Source organism: Hordeum vulgare, chromosome 4H, assembly GCF_904849725.1.
Source record: "Hordeum vulgare subsp. vulgare chromosome 4H, MorexV3_pseudomolecules_assembly, whole genome shotgun sequence".
Taxonomy (NCBI): Eukaryota; Viridiplantae; Streptophyta; class Magnoliopsida; order Poales; family Poaceae; genus Hordeum; species Hordeum vulgare.
Window position 1 is genome coordinate 499,573,032 of NC_058521.1, and position 17,196 is coordinate 499,590,227.

The 17,196-nt window shown below is 41.6% G+C and overlaps 1 protein-coding gene across 1 annotated transcript; it reads right to left on the reverse strand.

The window, feature by feature from the left end:
* Positions 1-1,821: 1,821 nt before the first annotated feature.
* On the reverse strand, positions 1,822-9,086 carry LOC123449144 (V-type proton ATPase subunit a3-like). Its single transcript, XM_045126245.1, has 18 exons — positions 8,732-9,086; positions 7,997-8,041; positions 7,665-7,787; positions 7,474-7,581; positions 6,495-6,602; positions 6,237-6,410; positions 5,817-5,954; positions 5,278-5,385; positions 5,018-5,125; positions 4,749-4,897; positions 4,159-4,312; positions 3,795-3,955; positions 3,507-3,713; positions 3,214-3,397; positions 2,891-2,974; positions 2,595-2,797; positions 2,438-2,497; positions 1,822-2,353 (listed from the first exon to the last, which is right to left on the reverse strand). Exons 1-18 carry the CDS (start codon positions 8,876-8,878, stop codon positions 2,149-2,151), a joined length of 2,466 nt encoding a protein of 821 aa, XP_044982180.1. The 5' UTR covers positions 8,879-9,086; the 3' UTR covers positions 1,822-2,148.
* Between the last annotated feature and the right edge of the window lie 8,110 nt (positions 9,087-17,196).

Below are 17,196 nucleotides of genomic sequence, written 5' to 3' on the forward strand. Positions count from 1 at the left end.
ATGCCTTTGTTTAATTGATAGACAAAAAAAGGGTACTAGATAAAAGCACTTACATATTGATCCTCGGCATATAGCACAAAAAAGAAAATATCCCCACCTCTTTCCGTATATTTAATCAGATCGGTTTAAATATATCCGCGAGTAATCAAGGTAATCAAGGTATGATGTTGCATACGTGTCGTGTGAAAGAAAATTGCGGGCTATAAAAGGAATTGCCCCCTATTAGAGGGAGGATTGTTACGAGAAATTATTATGAAATGTAAGGATGGAAGGAATTGTGAGTCAGAGAAAAATATTATCATTGCACAGTTCATTATATTTATGAGCAACTCTTTCGACCATTTCGTTTTTATATATCGGTGTGTCTATTTTTACATACGGATACAAAGATTTAGAAAAATATTCAGTCATGTTTTAAATATTCAAAAATTGACAATCTAACCCGATGCAATCGCACGGGGCACTTTTACTAGTGACTTGTAAAACAAACAGGGCTTAAATTCTGCATGCAGGTAATGAACCCTCTGAAACCACACGACGTCCAGCGCGTGGCCGGAGCTTCCCCATCAGCGACTCCAGCGACTAGACCACATGTGCCCCCTTGGTGGCTTGGTGCTCTGCAGACTCATCATGCTCGCCCTCGTGTTGTCACAAAGACATGTGTTCGTGCAGATCGAGTTCGTACCAAGTGCTCTGAGCGGCATTGCGAGCCTGCAGGAACCGGCGGGGAGGGCGATCTTCTGCCGGAGCTCGCTAAGCCCGGCCTGTACAACCACACGTCGTCGTCGCGCATGACCTTGCACCTGAACAGGTTTGGGGTCGGGAAGCACCGGCTGACGACGACCACTTGCGCGGCCCGTCGGCCATGCTCCTCCGACCGGCCCGCGCCTAGCTGCAGGTGCAACCGCGGCACGTCCTTGGACCAGCTCGCCGCGCCACTGCACCGGAGCTTCACGGCAACCACGCCGTACCCTCCATCGGGGGCCGGCGACGGCTCCGGCAGGTTCGACAACTCCTCCTCGTCGATCCACTCCGGGCACAGGTGCGTTCAGGTGACGTTGCTCGCCACGCGGTCCAGGTGCACCGCCGAGGCCGTCGGCAGCAGCGTCCTCCATTGATCCATCTCATCCCCGTCGAAATTCAAGATCCCCACACGCAATCCATCATCTCCATCTCGAGCGACTCATTGCACCGTCATGGAGACCCTCGACCAGTCAACCCTCAGGTTGGACGTGTAACCTGAGTCCGGCTCGTCGGCACCGGACATCCTCATCACCGTTGACATTGCTCACCGGTGAGCTACGTGACTTCGCTCACGACAGCAACTTCTCGTAGGAGCCAGCAGTGGATGTGGTACACATAGTGATGGTCACATAGTGATGGTCCTGATGCTCGGGGTACACATGCTCGCTCGTACGGCAAGACGTTGCAGGCGCCCAGGTTATTGATTGTCTTCTGCTTACACAGTAAATAAATTCCGGGTTTGTGGCGGGTTTATGCGCGCTGCCGCATTGTCCCACCTTAATCCTAGCGGACGGTGTCCGACAACCGCAAGTGCTGAGCCCGCAATAACCAGTAGCGGGCAGCCGCAACCCGCCCCGCTTGCATCCTGAATAGTACTGTACCACTCTTATCTCACTGTTTTACAGGTCCTAAGGTTTTACATAACCCCAGCAGGAGGTGGCGACAGCATGCTGACAACATGCATAGCATGCCTCAAGCGTCATTTCAAGACGTTTCAGCTCTTGTGTAATCTAATCCCAGATACAATGATCCCTGCATGCTATGGAAAAAATTGGATGATAGAAAAATGATAACCAATAACCACAATGGAAATAACCTTTTATTACATGCTTATTTATATCCAGAATGCACATCATCCAAAGAGCAACCACGAGTACACAACTCGTTATTAGCATTACGCCGAAATAAGGGTAATGCCACTAGAGTTTTGTTGCCAAACGTCCACAAAAAAATTCCTACCCTTCGTGTAATCCACATCTAAAGAAAAATGATGCTGCACCACCCTCATTCGAACAAGGGGCTGGGGTTTTATGATTGATCCGTGACAAATAATGACTGTTCTGGCAACAAGGCCACCCGCAAGATATTACAGAGACTACAATAGATACAAGAATTTGGACGAGCTCACTCTTCGTCCTCACTGATTAGCGCAAACGAGAATGGTGCGAACTTGTAACCATCACCCTCATAGAACTTGTTCTGGAACTCCACCCAGTGGAGCCTCAAGGCATGAAGGAATGCACTTAGGGTCTCCATAACAAGCAACACACCGACAGTAGCGCAGATGAAGACAACGACACCAATAGCAAGGATTAAAATGTTGTTGTACCTACAAAAATGCACAAAGCATGATGATGATGATGATGACGGTGATGACGGTGATGAAAGAGAGGGGGAGAGAGAGATTGCTAACCCCAGCGTCAAAATGAGAACTTTATCATAGAACACAGTGGACAACTCCGAGTGTGCAAGACTGCAAGGAGAAATATTAGTTGCTCGTTAGTAGCTAGTGAAAGTGTGGCTAAAGATTGCCGTAAGATGATGAAATGGTTCTTGTTGTCCAGCAGTACCTGAGAGCCCAGAGGCGAAGGTATGAAGCGGTATTTGAAACTGCACCAAGAACAAACTCAATTGTATGGATCAGCTGGTGAACAAATATTTCACTGAACTCGAACTCCTCATGGTGGTTCGGTTCTTCATTATGGTCCCCCAACTCTGCTATAACTGATTCATCTGCACCCTCAAGCATGGCGTACTGATGTCCTTGATGCCTCTGATGAATACCAAACAAAAAAATTCAGCGCGGAAGTAAATATGAACTGTAGAAACAAACAATACCAGAAATTTCAGGTTATATTAGACATACTCGCTCGTGTTCCCATTTCAAGAAAAATGGCTTTGGAATCAGCATCCAGGGAACAGATACGAGAGCAAGCAGAAGCAAAACTTGCTGTATAAGAAAGAATATATGTTAGGAATAATCCAATAGTTTACTCCCTCCGTTCCTAAATATAAGTCATTTTAGAGATTCTACTATGGACTACATACGGATGTATATAGACATACTTTAGAGTATAGATTTACTCATTTTGCTCCGTATGTAGTCCGTAGTGGAATCTCTAAAAAGACTTGTATTTAGGAACGGAGTGGATACTTTACAGTAAGAACACAACAATGACAAATATAGACCTGTACAGTTTTCTGGCCAGGAAATAACTGGTTCTCTCCCATCTCATCTGTGGGGCTAAGGAACATATATATCATAACATGGTACAGATCTGCTTTTGACCCTGTGCACCACTTAATGATGATAAGCATGGATAGGTAGCCAAACAAGCTGTTCAAGAAGATCAGCTGGGGAACAAACTGGTACCTGTTAAAAATGTGAACAGCAATACAAGAATTTAGGGACTGCAACACAAGCTACAAAAGTATGCGCTGCATTTTCAAATTAGGATTTTCAGACAGAAGGGTACACTTACCAGACATTAACACTGTTCCTGAAGAATTTCGCATTGAAGTAACTCATAAAAATTCCAAGGTTCATTTGTGACACTCCAAGAAGAATTGACATTTTCATCTTCAGTGAGTTAAGAAATGGCAGCTCACTACGACTACCATGCCACACAGGGTCCACGCCAAACGGGTAAGTATCCCTTACCTTGATTAATCCTTCAGTAGTAGAATCACTAATAACAAAAAAAAAGGATTAGCAAGTGATGCGTAAAATCTGCCTTTATACAAAGATAAAATTAGTTTTTTTATCTTACCTACAAGAAGAATCGCGGCATGCATAGGCTGATTTAGCAAAAAGTTCAAATGGAACAGAGAAAAATTCATTGTATATTAATCCTGTGTAGATTGAGAAAATTGACATCATCATAATTATGTAGCGGCCTCCAAACATCATCTCCATTATGTCTCCAAGTTTCTGTATTTCAAATCAGACATAAGAGTATAAGACACAGCTTTACCACTGCACTATTAACGAAACTTCAGGAACTTTCAGAACATCGCTTTGGAATCAGTACTATATGTTCCAAGAGAGGAAGTCTAAACAGGCTGTAGGCTTGCAGCAATAGTGTAATACAGACACAGATAGGTTTAGCAAAATGTAGAAAACGAGGAGCAAACCTGTGAAGCGAATTTCTTCTCTCGGATTATCAGATAGAGTGTTGCAAGTAATATGCAGATTCCATGACCCCAATCTCCAAACATGACAGCGAATAAGAAAGGAAAAGTGATAATAGTGTATACACCAGGATTCGCTTCTTGATACTTGGCTACCCTGTATCAAACGAAATACAAAGTTAGCACTTGCATATTCATACACTTTGACTCGAACCCCAAGTAACACAAACACCCCTTATTCATTAATCAAACAAGCAATGTTTAGCTCAACGGAAATGTGTTACTGAGATTTCACAAACAGATAAGCTGCAAAACCGTTACAAGGTAATACACATTTGAAAACAAGTAGCTAACATTCTTTTGATGAATATGCATGTGGTTTTAAAGTGGTAGACACAGTCACATGAAGAAAAAATGAAGACGGGAAGTGTTTATGGCTACGAGAGACAACTAGCTTGAGACATGTTTTCACATATAGAAGAGCAAAGAAGAGGGAATAGGCATTTTCTCAAATCCACAAGGATAACAAAGAAACTAATAAAATAGCACATCAAGTATAGAATATTAAAGAAGATTGAATTCTGAGAACATACCCATATGCGTCGACAATTTCCTGGAATGCTGAGGTAAATTTGTTTGTCTGGAAATATGTTGGAGGAGACTCTTTTGTGTTAAGAACCTGAAAAATCGAGCCAACTTGGGACTTGCTCTCAAGAGTAGCACGCTGAAGTGCATCCTGAACCTGCAAAATATACAAGGTAAAACATAAATCATGCAGATCACAGACAGAAACCATAGAATCAGGGTAGCAGCCACAAATACATAATAAGGACTCACAGGTTAAGGAGACGAATTTTATTACCTGATTAGTTGCGAAAACTGGACTCCAGCCCTCACCAACTAAGCATTTCTTCGTCACATCAACGCTCAACATGTTCAGAGTGTGGTAAATTGATTTTTCCTTCTTTGCCTGAAAGATTTCAGTGCCAATTAGCAAATAATGATGGAACCATGAAAACCAGAACTCCACCACACACCATCTACAGTAACAACCAAAGTACATGGAACTCGAACTCAAGTAGAGCTTATCAAATGCCGAGATAATAAGCAATACAAGCTCACCAGATGGTTCCAATGCTCAAACTCTGATGCAATAGTTTTGAGTATACTGTCACGATGAGCTAATCCCATGTCAATCGTTGCCTTTAACTCTGATATCTTTCCAGCTACCTGCGTGATTGCAGGTATTTTCAGTACATGTTATAACGTTACAGGCTCGAGTTAGTAGCAGTGTAACACATAAGAATACATGGCAAAGATCTCCTCATGACATCCACCTTATGGTCAAAAACGATGCAACAACATCAAATCATTTTCCAGTAGTCACCAACTACAAAATAAAGATTATAAGGAGCAAAGCAATGTACATACTGCATAGTCATTTAATTAGATTTTTCTTAAATCTGGCATTGGAACGACATCAATGCAGTAGCAGAAGGTTAAACAAGCTCATATCACAGGCAAAGCACATTATCTCATACCCAAAAGCATTCTTAACTACTAACTTCCTCACTAGAAGTGCTACATCACATGGTTCACGGATTTAAGACAACACGAAAAAAATGAAGAATGTCAGAAAATAAATATTGCCAACTGCTGACCTCCTGAACAGTATGTGTTTGTTTAGCAAGGTCTTCAGGAAAAGGGTAACGGTTTGCACGAAAAGCATCACATATCTTCAGAATTTTGGCCTTTGCCCTCTCCCCAGAGTAGAATACGACAAATGTATTTTTGGACACCTGCATTGCCATAAGGTGTCAGATAAGTGTGTTTCGAATATAATAATGAGTGTAACTTCAGAACTAAAGAAACACTGGACACTAAATCCATAATACCCAAAGGAAATACTGTCAACATATTAAGTTGCACTACCTATGTACAGTAATATATGACGTTTTAGAGACCTTGCTAAACGCCCTATATTAGTTTACAGAGTCTCTAAAACGTCCAATATTAGTTTACAGAGGGAGTCTCACCCAAAGGGGAGGGATAATAACTTTTATGAGTAACAAGAAAACTACCTTTTCTCCGGATTGCGGATCAGTGACAGGTTCATCAACAGACTCTTGTCTAAGCAAAATGTTGCCCCTTGTAGAACGGAATAAGATACGTTCAAAAGCCATGGCCTTTTCCTTTGGCACAAGACCACTCAAAGAGCCAAGTTTCACTTGTTTCGATGCATCTGTTAACATATCCTATAAATTGACCAACAAAAATTATCAGGAAGAGAAAATAGAACAGAGCAAGGCAGGATGCTGTTTCTGAAACAATTTTTTCACCTGCTCCAACAGAGGACTCTCCAGGGAAGTCTCACCAGACTGATTTGCTTCCATTTGCCTGTGTTGTGCTGCAGCGCTTCTTTGAGCTGAATAGAAAAACTCACCAGCCTGAAAGTTAAAAGGAAATTTAGGAGAAGCAGTACCATATATGCAACAACGGGAAGTTGGATACAATTTTTCCTGTTCGTGACAGTATTGTCAACCCACACCCCACCCAACATCCACACACATATATGGTTTAGCTAACAGTTTATCTCTCAAACCTCCCATGTGATACATATCAAACATTGTTTCTCGGCATGGCAAAAAAGATACTACTGCCCATTCAAATACTGGTCTTGAGACCTTACTATCTTAACACACAAATCAAAAGTAATTAGCTTAAAACATTTATGAAATGTCTAACCCCATAACATAAATCTTGAAGTAATTCAAACTGAGGTAACGATAGACATCTCTACTCCTATAGAAGACTCGGTGATGATGGTGTGTGTCGTCCATCATTTCTGACCCTCCGATGTGTATCTAACACATACTCCCTCTAAAGAAATATAAGGGGTCATTTAGATCACTACTTTATAGTGATCTAAATGCTCTTATATTTCTTTGCGGAAGGAGTACGAGGTGAACTGTGGTTTTATTTTGCAAAAAGGCCCCCGCCACTCTGCTCCATATTTACAGAAATCCCCTGAAGTCTATACAAGGTCAATCCCTAGCCCGCTTCATCCAAACAGATAAGAGGAATAAATTTTGCGTAAAACATAACATATTTTTAGTGTATATATGTATATTACCAAAACTAGGGTGATTTTTATTCAAGTTTGTGAACATGAATCAGTCTATTTTGTATCTATTGCGACATACAGGCACTTTGCTAGTAGCAAATATGTGTGCAACTGATACAGCATGCGTACATGCTGCAATATATGCACTTGCGTTCAAGAATAATTACTATAACTACAAGGCTAAGTAGCTATACCTTTTGAAGAACAGTACTGTACTCCAGTAGCTCGTTGTGGGCTCGCTGTAATTTTTCATCGTTTGCATTTACTTCAGTTAGTTCAGCTTCCAGCTCTCCAAGCTTTACCTGTTCCTCAGGAAGTGTTAGAAAGATCAACTTTAAGATTTATAAGTTGCACACGATAAGGGGTATCTCACTGATTATCATACCTCCATGTCATCAAAATCTAGAGGAGTTTCGGTTGATTGCATGGGAGGAACTTGTATTCCAGCTTTCGACATCTGTTCCTTAAAAAATCTCAACTTGCGGGACATTTCAGCACACCTTTTGATCTGCAAGGAGTTAAGTCAGAGCAGCAAAGAGACGGTGATAATTATCACACTAAACACAGATATATAGTCTTTTGGCCATATTATATACATGCACGACGGCCAAGGCGGGTATAATTAAAGCAAACCAATAAAACTGTTGTGATAAGGTTTTAAGCAGATGGTGAAAACATAAATTAAGATAAATGTGTTCTCATAAACGAGCAATGTACCTGTGCAGCGTAGGTGCGTTGAAACGGGCTTTTGTCTGCGTTGAGCTGGGAGAAGAAAAAATAAACATCAGATTCACAGCAGGGAAGCAGCCAAAAAACAAAATCCGCACATAGCACATATAACAGTTCACAAGCAAGAAAATGCACGCGCGAGTTCCATGATCTAATAATCATGTGCACTTGAGCAAGGCAGAGAATTCCCGATTAAAGAGCATACCCCTGCTACCTACTCCCTCCGTTCCTAAATATAAGACATTTTAGAGATTTTACTATGAACTACATACAAATGAATGTAGTCACATTTTAAATGTAGATTCATTCATTTTGCTCTGTATCCAGTCTATAGTGAGATTTCTAAAATGTCTTATATTTAGGAACGGAGGGAGTAGCAAACACGGGTCACGGCAATGCAAACCTGCAGAGCACAACTCCGATGGCTACGTGTGGTATAACAATATACTCCCTCCGTACTAGTTTAGCCTACAAAAACGTCTTAGATTTTGGTAGAGAGGCAGTAATACACAGCGAATAATTACGCCGCACAAAAAGTCTTAGCTCCCAAATTCGCAATGTCATCTGTGAACCACTGCCAATTCCGAGGGAATCGCAAGCACGGAACCCTAGCGAGGAGCGACCAGCTCAGATCGGCGCATCGGGGGCAGGCACCGGCCAGATCCTCCGGCGAAACCAAGCCAGACAGCTAAAATCGAGGGCGGGAGGAGACGGCGGACTCACGTCTTTGAACTGGATGAGGCCCAGATCGCCGAGGTGGGAGACGGCGAGGTGCGCGGACTCGGTGGGGATAATGACCTGCAGGAGCTGCATCGCCTCCGACCGCATCAGATCCATCGAGGGGCAGCAGCCCCCTCCGCTGCGCGCCATGGCGTGCAGGCCCGCGGCGGGCGAAGGCTCCTCCTCCTCCTCCTCCTCTCCGGCGGGGATGGGCGGGCGGCGAGCAGCGCGGCCCCGATCGGTTTCGCGTCGTGCGGAGCAGGGAGGGGGCGAGAGGAGGATGAGACAGGCCGGGTCCTGTCGACCATGTGCTATTATGCCGAGACGTGGCTGGGCGGGGAGGGACCGATACGCGCAGGGCCCAGAGGTCAGAGGGGAGGGGGGGGGCGGTTTTGTGCTGTGATTTTTTGCTTTTCCGGAAACCAGTTTGCGTTTGTGATTGGAAGAGTTCGTAGCTGTCAGAAGGATCTGGATTTTTTTTTTAGCGTGATGAAGGATCTGGATTTCGACGAGGGGGAGGGAGGGAGGGGTGTGAGGCTGGTAGGTGGGGTCGATCAACGTGTCGTGTCGTGTCGGTCCAGACCTGATATCCGATCGGTGAGGGAGGATGGCACGTAGAGGCAGCTGGTAAGAGGCTGTAAACGCTCTTCTTTCTTTCAAGAGCGGAGGATGGTTGCAAACCTTGTTAGTTGATGGTTAAAGGGATAATGATATTTTCAGTTAATTGAGATTCAAGTCCTCGTGTGAAAGGAGACGTTTCTCGTCGATGACGAGGCGCGTACGGTGGCTTCGTAAATCTCAACATGATATGTTAGCTTGGTCTTTTGAAGGTGCTCATATGAGTAGGGTGTGTGTGCGTTTTCATAACGGTGAGTGTATGCGCGTGTATTTAAGCGTTTGCGTTTATACTATGTTCAGAAAAAAAAACAGACGATGGTTTTATTTTTTTGGAAGTACTTCATCTCTTCATAACATTTTAATATAATTACATATGAATTAAAATAAATCAACAAACAAACTAAAACGTGTTTAACGGGTGAAATAGGTAGGTCATATACTCTTAGTGACTCCCATATGCTCATTGTTATGTTATTTTCAAATTTAAATATAAAGGATAAAGACAAATTTCTAACAAGCGAGCGAAGTAAGGCCCATTATCGGTAGGCTTGAACCGAAGCTAGGCGAAGCATCCACAAAGAAGTATTAAGCTCGATCACCTATGTTATATATATATCCTTTATGAACCGTCACAATGAGATATTCTGAACAATTATAAATCCCCGACATTTGTAACCTGTTCGATATAGCAAAGTTCGTTATGCTTCGCTTTGGTTCAAGCCTATCAACGATGGGTCTCACTCCGCTCGCTCGTCAAAGGTTAATCTTTATATTTATCTTATGCTATGAAGCATATAACATACGAAAGAACAATCAGACTTGGGCTTGTAACAGACCAGCTTGAAACATCGTTCTATGCAAAAGAACAATCAGTCTTGGGCTTACCAGGGCCGGCAAAATCCGGGGCCCTATACGAAACTAAAAGTTGGGATCCTATCTCACAAAAAACTAACGAGTAATTATAATGTATATATATCGTAGAAATTTTTTATAACATATGTATTATAATGTCTTGCATAATAATTGGCATATAAAAAAGTTATGCATATCCAACTACGGGTTGCTATTTATTTGAACATCTTCATTCTTTTACTATTCTTTGAAATTAAATCTTCAGTGATATCCTCGTAATCAATCTTTTCCAACACATCACTCTCAAGTGCTATTATGGCCAAATCATTGAATCTTTGTTGTATCATAGTAGCATGCACATAGGACTTCAATAGGTTTAATTTAGAAAAACTTATTTTTGTCGATGCCACTGTCACAGGAATGGTCAGCAGAACTCTATATACAATACATGCATTGGAAAAACAATCATGATGCTTTAGAAAATTCAGAATTTTAACGGGTCCGATATTTTCTTTTGGCATGAAATTTGAAGAAACTTCAACTCAACAAATAGATCATTGTCATCAACATCAGATTGTTTATCCTTCATAAGGGCAGCCTCAAGATTAACACCAAAAGATTTCAAACTTTCAGAAGTAAATAAGAAACCAAAAAATTTCTCGTAACCTTCATATTGCTCAAATCTGCATTGTTGAAACAAAAGATAAAAACGATTAATAAAAAAACTTGAAGATCAATCGAACAACGCGAAGAGCGACGAAGTAGTTTGTAGTCTGTATAGGGGCATGTCTCTTGCGCTTATAGTATCTAGTCTTTGTAGTCTTGAGTCTGTACAAGGGTCTGTCCATGTAGTCTGCGGTTGTACCTGTACGAGGCGACGAGCGATGAGCGGCGAGGCGACGAGCCGATGAGGAGGAGACAAGGCGACGAGGAGGCGATGTGCTTGTGGCGTTTGATCCGAAAAAGAGGAAGCGGCAGCAGGGCACATCGCACCCTCACAGCGATCGATGGCCTGGCTCAGCGGAATCAGCAGGAGCAGCGGTCCATTGATCGATCCAGAAAAAATGAAAGCAGCAGTGTCGCACATCGTATCCTCGCTGGCTCGCTCTAGCGGGAGCAGCGCCCAGCGTCCCACTGGCCAGTTGTCCATAGGTTTTTTCTAATACAAGGCCTACCTAAAAAAATTTGGACCCCTCAGAATTTTGGGCCTTGTGCGGGCCGCACAGTATGCACCACTGTGGGCCCGGCCCTGGGCTTACACCTTGAGACTTGGTGTACATACACCCTTGCGAATTTCCTATGTGATGCTCGGTACATCGTGTTGTTATCTTTTTGCACAGAGCCGACAAAATCAGCTCATTTAGTCAGATTTTTGTTTTCTTGGTTTTAGCAACCTTTTAGAAGGTATCGGTTTCTAAAGACATTGTTCAGTTTTTTGGTTTTTTCATTTCCTGTTGTTTTTTATGGTTTTATCAAGGGTTTTCCTTTAAAAAATCTTTTTAACAAAATGTTCTGAAATTTCAAAAATTGTTTGGAAATTTAAAATATTTTGAATTTTCAAACAAACTCATGTTTCCAGATTTTTTTTAATTCAACAAAAAATCTTGTTTTGAGAACTATTGGGCAATATCCTAAATTTGTTCCTGATTACAAAAAATGATCGCTATTCAAAAAGAATCGTGAATTTAAAAAATTGTTTGTGTTTTTCAAAAAAATGCTCGCGATTTAAAAAAAATGTTACCATTTTAAAATTTTGTTCATAAATATTTGTTTTTCTAAAAATGTTTGGAAATTTCAAAAAGATGTTTGAAATAAAAAAGAAGACAAAAACCGAGCTTTGTTTGGCTCGCTACAGTAGCGTTCAATGATTATATTTTGGTCGCTACGGTAGCCATCTAGATCGATGCGGATGAGCGTTCACGGCTCTACTTGGGTCGGCCTAGCCAGGCATAGCTCCGTGCGTGTGCATGTCTATTTGAAGCCAAGCGCGATATATAGGAGCCCCAGCCTTGGGAGTTTGATTTCAAAAAAAAACTTTGGGAATGCAACCCGCTCGTATGTTCACATATTTCCTCAAAATAATCTTGTGTAAATTTTCTATACTCTAGAGGGCATCATTGTGCGCGTTTAATAATCAAATTCAATAGTATCAAAATCACTACAAAAGTGTCTTTTTAACAAAGGAGCTCAAGCTCCCAATTTCATTTTGATATAGAGCTAATAAAACAACCACCAATTCTTCAAGTTCCACCAAAATCCACCCATGGGCACAACTACAAACCAATGTGCCAAGCTAAAGAAACACCCAACTTCAACAACCAACAAAATATAACAACTAAACCACCCAAGACACAATTATATGTCACACACACACACACGTGCGTGCACGCGAAAGATATAAGAAGGTCCTAAAAACAATCATCAAGGTAAATATACAAAATCTAAGCCTAGGAACAACCAGCAAGACACATATATCAGCAGAACCTATGAACAAACCAGCAATAACTAGGAACTGTCACCGTGTCCATCAAAAGTCTTGTCTTTTCAAGGGCCTCCAAGACTAGGAATGGCAATGGTAGGCGCCCATCCTTGCATGAGATTGAAGAAATCATGGGCCACCATGACCAGCATGCTTGTCATGCTGCAACAAAGGTCTCGAACTTGTTGTGTGTGCAATCTAGACAATGGTGTATATATCATGATATTCGACATGCAATGTCGGTAGGGTCTAAAGGCATAATCCCATCAAAACATGCATTGTTTCTATACTTTCAGATCAATCACACTACTATAATGGGAAAATTACCAAACCAAACTGGTATATCTTCAAAAGCACCAGGAGTTTCTTACAAATTAAATGCACGCTTGATCACATTCCATACTTACCTAGCCACACGACATGAGAAGAAGAGATGATCAATACCCTCTCTAGAGTTACAAAATATATTGGTTGCACTACCCTTCCGACCTTTATTTAACAATACATCCTTAGTCAGTATGCATTTCTTACTAATCGGCCACAAGAAGACTTTAGTTTTGAGGGGGGGGGGGGCTTCATTACAGTTTAAAAAATGGCACCACACCTTCCTAGCCTTGATAGCATTATACATCGACTTCGCTCCTGATTTAGTCAAGGTCCATACATATCTATCGCACTCATCATCAAGCACCACATGATACCCATCCTCCACCACCCAAGATTTCTTATGAAACTAAAACTAGTCCAGAATTTAGTAAAAAAATGTTTACTATAACATTCCTATTATTAATAGAACATATAATCTAGGATGTTTAGCAACAAAACTAGCATTACCATGCCATTAATCTTCCGAAAATCTAGTGCTTTGCCCATTTCCTACTTTACTTATACAAAACTTAAGGAACATGTCTTTCACCTTCATCGGCCCAATCTAGAAAATGGGAATGGATAGGCTTCAATTTACATTGAGATAATGTGTCATTACTTAGATATTTCTTTCTAATCGGTTTCTGCCAATGACCTTATTTGTTTTCAAGTTTCCAAATCCATTTACTAAGCAAACATGTATTCATAACAGATAGATTAGTGAAACCTAAACCCCCACATCTCTAGATTGACAAATATCCTACTACCAATTTAGTAAGTGATACTTCCTAACATTTTTGTCTTCTTGCCAAGTCATTCTACTCCAAAAGGGACACTAGTCACACATGATTTGAGCAAAGAGGGCCTATTACTGAAGCTCGTCAACTTTCTACACATGTAAAAATGGTTTTATACTCTAGTGCTTTATCCTTAGTTTTACCCAGTAGAAAAAATCCACTCTTATGAAAAATAATATTTAACCCATTCAAATGTTCAAAATTTATAAAGTAACTTTTAAATTGACAACACTCTCTAAATCATTTTCAATCACAAAAATCATGTCATTTGCATGTTGTAACACAACTACTGAAAAGACCACGATGTCGCCTAGAGGGGGGTGAATAGGAGTTTTAAAAACTTTTATGGATTTGGCTTAATCGTAATGCGGAAATAAACTAAGAGGATACTTTTCAAGCACAAATCCTAAATATAGTAGGCTCAACTACGTGCACCAACAACTTGTTCTACCAAGATGAATCACAACAAGATTACTCACAAGCACAAGTAAGTTACACAAACTTACTTGAGCAGTATCACAAGATGTGTAAGTGTATGACACAAGTTAGCAAATCACACTAAACACAAGATATATCAATAGTAGCAAGTATGAGTTGTGGTATATAAAGTGTAGGCCTGACTGATTAATCTTTACACGGAAATAGCCAACACAATATAATGTGAACAACAATATGTAGTGAATGTACGCTCGAGTAACCAAGTTAAGCCACAAGAAAGGAGTTAGGGTTAGGGATAACCGAAGTCACGAAGACGAGGATGTATCCCGATGTTCACTTCCTTGGAGGGAAGCTAGTCACTATTAGAGAGGTGGATGTTACCACGAAGGCACTCCAACGCCATGAAGGCTCACCCTATTCTCCCTTTGAGACAACAACACGAAGGCGTTCCTCAACCACTAGTGGTAAGCCTTTGAGGCGGCTTCCAAACCCTCACAAACTTTCCGGGGGTAATCACAACGATTTGATTCCTCTCCGAAAAACTCCTAACGCCTAGGAGTCTCCAACCTCCAAGATTAACAAAATCATGTGGACTGCTCAAAACTTGCTCAAATCACAAATAGCTTAGGTTGGGAGGAGGAGAGGGAGACAATCTATCTTTTGACTGGAGCAACCCTCAAAGGCACTCACAAATGCACTTGGGATATAGCTTTTGGTGTAGGCAAATGGGAGTGAGAAGGAAAGATGTTCTTGGAATCTTTTGGCTGTATTTCACACTTCCCACACAAGGTGGGAGAAGACTATATATAGTGGTGGCACAAAGATGACCGTTGGAGCCACTTATGGAGTGCAGTTTCCGGACGTCCGGCAGCTCACAGACATCCGGACAGCCACGAGGGGTGGGACGTCCGACAGTGGTCGGTCGGCCAAAAGATGCATAATTTATCTAATTACCATAGTGTTTGGTGGAGAGGTAATCATCATACGGTCGTCCGGAGGACGTTGGTCGTCCGAAGACAGAGAATATAGTAGGTCAGCATCAGGTGAAAAGGTGAACAACGCACGGACAACCGAAAGGCATCGTCCGTCCGGGACACGGTCGCCTGGAATGGTCGAAAGTCCGACATTTTGGATCTGTTTGGTGGCAATGGAATTCCTACCGTACCCGGCGTCCGCTTCTCGGACAATCAGAGGGGCCGAAAGTCCAAAGGTTTGACTCTGTTGGCTGGCTCTAGATTTCCGGACGACATCGGCCATCCGGGGTCCGGACGTCCGAGAACCACCGGATGACCGAACAGGACCAGACCAACCAGGAAGATAGAGAGAGTGGAATTGCCTAGATTTTTGAGCAAGTTTCTTGCGAGACCCAGTGATCCCCTCTTAATAGTGTGGGATCCCTAAAACTCAAGAATCGTAAAAGAGTTACACTACATAGCTACCGATAATCCATACTTGAGTGTATATGTTTATTCGGTGATCATCACTCCGCACCACTAACGTGAAAGGAACTAATACCTTTGAGTCACGCCTTAGACTTGAGCTTAATGCTATTGTTTCTTCTTGGTTCAAGATGAAGGCAAGACATTGATGAAGTATTCAAGTAGCTATCCCATACACAATGTGGAAAGCATTGCTTTGTATTCATCTTCATTTGCTATTATGTGAACATCCACAAGCTTCAAGCATGTAATCCTTAGAAATGGTTATCTTGAACTTGTCCTTGTCAAACATGATCATGAACCCTTGATGTCATCATCTCATGGACACTTGGTATCTCTCTCTTGATGTGAGCCTATGAGAATTACCTAAGCCTTATAGACATAGACAACACATAGTATGGGTTAGTACACAACGTACAATTGACAATTACTTACCACACCACATGATCCAATGTGGTACATCATTTGCGCTTGTGTGATGACCAACTTTGAGTTAACTCTTTGATCTCCATCTTGGTCAACATTTATCTTAGATCCATGACTAATCTTGATGCCTTGAAGGCCCTATTGATTTCTTGTTAGGCTTCATTGCTTTAAGAAATGATTGTCAATATCTCAATTTACCATGACCATATATAGTTTCTCTATGAATCTCATATTGGCTATAACTTGCTCGTCTTCATGATACAACATATGAGCTCATCATGATCCTATTTTTAATAAATATGTATAATTCTTCTCTTTAATTATTCTCTCAATATCTTGATCCATCATGGATCAACCCATAAGCCAAAGCATGAGAATGTCTAAGATCCTCAATGAACTCCACATATATCACATTAGTTCATTGATGACCCACAAGTATAGGAGATCTATCGTAGTCCTTTCGATAAGTAAGAGTGTCAAACCCAACGAGGAGCAGGAGGATCTGACAAGTGGTTTTCAGCAAGGTAAAATCTGCAAGCACTGAAATTATCGGTAACAAGTAGTTGTGTGGTGAGATGATTCGTAGCAAGCAACAAGTAACAAAAGTAACAACGATGCAGCAAAGTGGTCCAATCCCTTTTGTAGCAAGGGACAAGCCTGGACAAAATCTTATAGGAGGTAAAACGCTCCCGAGGACACATGGGAAATTCTGTCAAGCTAGTTTTCATCATGTTCATATGATTCACGTTCGTTACTTTAATAGTTTGATATGTGGGTGGACCAGCGCTTGGGTACTGCCCTTACTTGGACAAGCATCCCACTTATGATTAACCCCTTACGCAAGCATCCGCAACTACGAAATAAGAATTAAGACAAAGTCTAACCATAGCATTAAACTAGTGGATCCAAATCAGCCCCTTACGAAGCAACGCATAAACTAGGGTTTAAGCTTCTGTCACTCTAGCAACCCATCATCTACTTAATACTTCCCAATGCCTTCCTCTAGGCCGAAATAATAGTGAAGTGTTATGTAGTCGACGTTCACATAACACC

Bases quoted from the DNA above. Each gene is read 5' to 3' on its own strand.
- LOC123449144 (XM_045126245.1), bottom strand. From the start codon at position 8,878: ATGGCGCGCAGCGGAGGGGGCTGCTGCCCCTCGATGGATCTGATGCGG. The intron at 3,714-3,794 runs GTAAGATAAAAA...TTTTGTTATTAG, and splicing joins TGCCGCGATTCTTCTTGTAG to TGATTCTACTACTGAAGGAT. The intron at 2,798-2,890 runs GTATGTCTAATA...GGTATTCATCAG, and splicing joins TGAAATGGGAACACGAGCGA to AGGCATCAAGGACATCAGTA.